Source organism: Capsicum annuum, chromosome 11, assembly GCF_002878395.1.
Source record: "Capsicum annuum cultivar UCD-10X-F1 chromosome 11, UCD10Xv1.1, whole genome shotgun sequence".
Classification (NCBI taxonomy): domain Eukaryota; kingdom Viridiplantae; phylum Streptophyta; class Magnoliopsida; order Solanales; family Solanaceae; genus Capsicum; species Capsicum annuum.
Genome location: NC_061121.1, coordinates 187187506 through 187190615, shown reverse-complemented (window position 1 = coordinate 187190615; position 3110 = coordinate 187187506). Strand labels below are relative to the sequence as shown.

General features: G+C 28.5%; 1 protein-coding gene across 1 annotated transcript in view; it reads right to left on the bottom strand.

Annotated features, from left to right (window-relative positions):
* Positions 1-298: 298 nt before the first annotated feature.
* LOC107847171 overlaps positions 299-3110 on the bottom strand; it is a 4398-nt gene continuing 1586 nt past the window's right edge. Inside the window, exons 2-3 of the mRNA XM_016691400.2 lie at positions 1553-2092; positions 299-546 (exon numbers count right to left, since the gene is read on the bottom strand). Coding sequence (XP_016546886.2) covers positions 448-546; positions 1553-2092 — 639 coding nt within the window. The 3' untranslated portion in view covers positions 299-447. The remainder of the gene's footprint in view (positions 547-1552; positions 2093-3110) is intronic.

Genomic DNA, 3110 nt, shown 5'->3' with positions numbered 1-3110 from the left:
TTTTGAAATAAATTAACTTTTTAAAAAGTTGTTAAAACTTACAATTATTCTTGATAAAATAATTATCTAAAAGTGTTGCGGCAACTTGCAATTTTTAATCTAATAAATGCATAGAAAATAATTTTCACAATTTTATTTTATTTTTTGGTTTGAGATCTGTATCTAATTCTTTTCAAGATCATAATAAAGAAAAAATAAGTAGCAAAATTAAAGACCCAAGGATGTTTGTTCGTTAGATGTTCATCAAAATAGAATTTCTTGAATTTTCATTTAAACTAATGTATATATGCTACAATTTTATGTGTGTCCCTTCATCAGTTCAGCTTCACATGGATTTTCAAGTGTTTACATTAAATACATAACAATTATCGCAAGAAAATAAAAATAAATTTGATAACTAAGAGAAATAATCGGCATAAATGCTTATATAATAACTTGATGAATCAATCAAGCTATTATCTCATCTTCCTTACATTCCCTATACTTGATATCAGCCTTACTCGATCCAGTCTCATGAACTATGTCACAACATTCACATCTATCAATCTGTAAAGAAGAAGATATGTGATTTTCATAGAATAAATGCATGACTTTTATCCACTTGAAAGATAATGAATTCTTTTTCTCAACAATTTTGCTTGAAACAGAAATTGCTTCCTTAGAAATAACGACATTCAAGAAATTTGATAGTTAATTATTTTGCTCATTTCGCAAAAATATATATTTTTTCCTATTAATAATGTATTTTTTTAATCTTATTTCTCGAAGTATATATTTTTTCTTTTCAAAGAAAGCCATGTTAGCACAGTTTTTTCTTTAAAACAAAAATGACAACATGTTTGTGATTGGTTGACTTTCAAATTAAGTTAGTTGGTCCCTGACCAAAAAAAAAAAAGTTAGTTGGTCATGCTACATATTGTTCATGAACAAAAGAATGAAAAAAACTAAAACTTATACCAACCAAAAGAAAGCTTAGTCCTTGGCATGATGAACAAACTCCTTATTTTATGAATTATATATAGTGTCTACCTAATTCCACCTTTTAAGTTAATTAAAATTCGAATAGCAAAATGTAAGAAAAAATAGAAGCATATAGGAAAGGAGATGCATCTTAGCTAATTACTATATAAGAAAAATCAACAACTTCAGATGAAATATTTTGCACACCTTATAAGTTACTGTGGTCAACTAATAATGTTCAATTTAATCAGGACTTTGCAAGTAATTAGTTTTCTTCAATTTAAAGCTGTTGACCTAGAAATTGTTCATTCATTAATTTATAAACAATCCATTTAATTAAACATGTCATGAAATTGTTTCAGAAGAGAACTTATATATAAAAGAAATTATAACCTTAGGCATTTCGTCATATGGGATCAAAGAACACTTACAACGGGTCTTTTTGGTCAATTTTAGAATATATTTTATCTATATCTAAGAAATCTTTGCAGAACTGTTTTCTTATTCTTGATTTATATGATTGCATTGCCCCCATGTGTGTTGTGTATCTCTCAATTTATCTCCTATAAAAATTAATGAGAAAAGAAATTACCTCAATACGTTTCGTTGCTGGTGAATAAACATGAATTTCTGATATATACTCTGCAGAATAATTTCCTGTATATGAACAATCCCCAATTCCTCGGGGCCATGCTCTAGAATACGTAGTAAGAATTTCATTTCTTGGAGTTCTCTCAACAGACTTGAAGAAAAATACATGAGGGGCTTCACAAGGATCCCAAGAAGGTCTCCTAGTATCAAACATGTAATGTGGTGGCCTAGGACTTTTTGCCCATGTCTTGAATGTTTCAATTGGATTTTGTAACCAACTTCTAGGCATAATTTTCTCATAAATGTGTGCTGAATATCCCCAAGAAACTGAGAATGTCCAGTTGGTAGACCTTTTGTGGCAGATGGTTTGTTGTAACATTCGTGATTGATCGTAATTTGCAGCATTTAGGATGTGATATCCAGATTGAGCACGATCCATAGATGGAAAGATTGGGTCAACCATGTCAAAATGGTGAAGTGACACTAATAGAGACTTTGGATGAGATGATAGAAATCCAGATAGGTCACCACGTAAATCAATCTGCAAATCAAGATGAAGATTTTTGTAAACAAAATGGTGTTTGGCAAACTTATAAGCTAGTTTAACTGGTTTAAAAGCGCATTTCAATTTATTTACACATTTGACAAACATAAATAATTATCTTTTTACGCTAAGTGGTTTGATTGAAAAATGACTTATCATGTAATTAATTATCTCATTCTCAAGAAGGGATAAAAATAACACTACAATAATCCCAACATAACTAATCCCAAGATGAGCAATCCCATAAATTCTATCCCAACCAAATATATAATAAGTTCATCATAAAATTAATTCTGAAATATGTTATCCCTTATCCCTTCTAGCAAACTACTTCTACGTGTCTAATTTTAAGTTAAAAACAATCTCAAGTCAATTGGTTGCCTCCAACTTATATTTATGTACCTTAAAAGACCGTTTGATTTGACCAAAATTTTTTAAGGTGTTCCTTTTGTAATTCCCGAACTACTCTTTCAAAAAAAAAAAAACCACCTCTCATTCTCCCTTAAGATAGTACTTTCTAATAAATGGTTTTTTTTGTTTAAATAATTTGAAGGGTATTTTAGTCAGTCTAATATAAAATCAAATATATATTTTTTTTTTTTTTACCATTTTAAGCACTCATCCGAAGAAAACCAAATATTCCTACTATTATCATTTTAAGCACTCATCCAAACTACATAACAACTTATTTATATACTAATTAGTTTCGAAGTCTTAAAACGTTTTTTCATGATGTCTATCAGATACCCTCAATCAATTTAACCAAACAGATCTACACAAACTATACTCATTTTAATTAGTTGATAATAGGGGTGGTCATATTTTGGTTTAAACCGAAAAAATCAAAAAATTAAATCGAAATTTAATTTTGGTTTCGATTTTTCAATTTTTCGGATTGGATTCGATTTGTAATTTTAGAATTTCGATTTTTCGGTTCGGTTTTCGATTTTAAAAAAAAAATTCGGTTTAGACCGAAATTTTATAAATAAATAAATAATATATATATTTTATTATA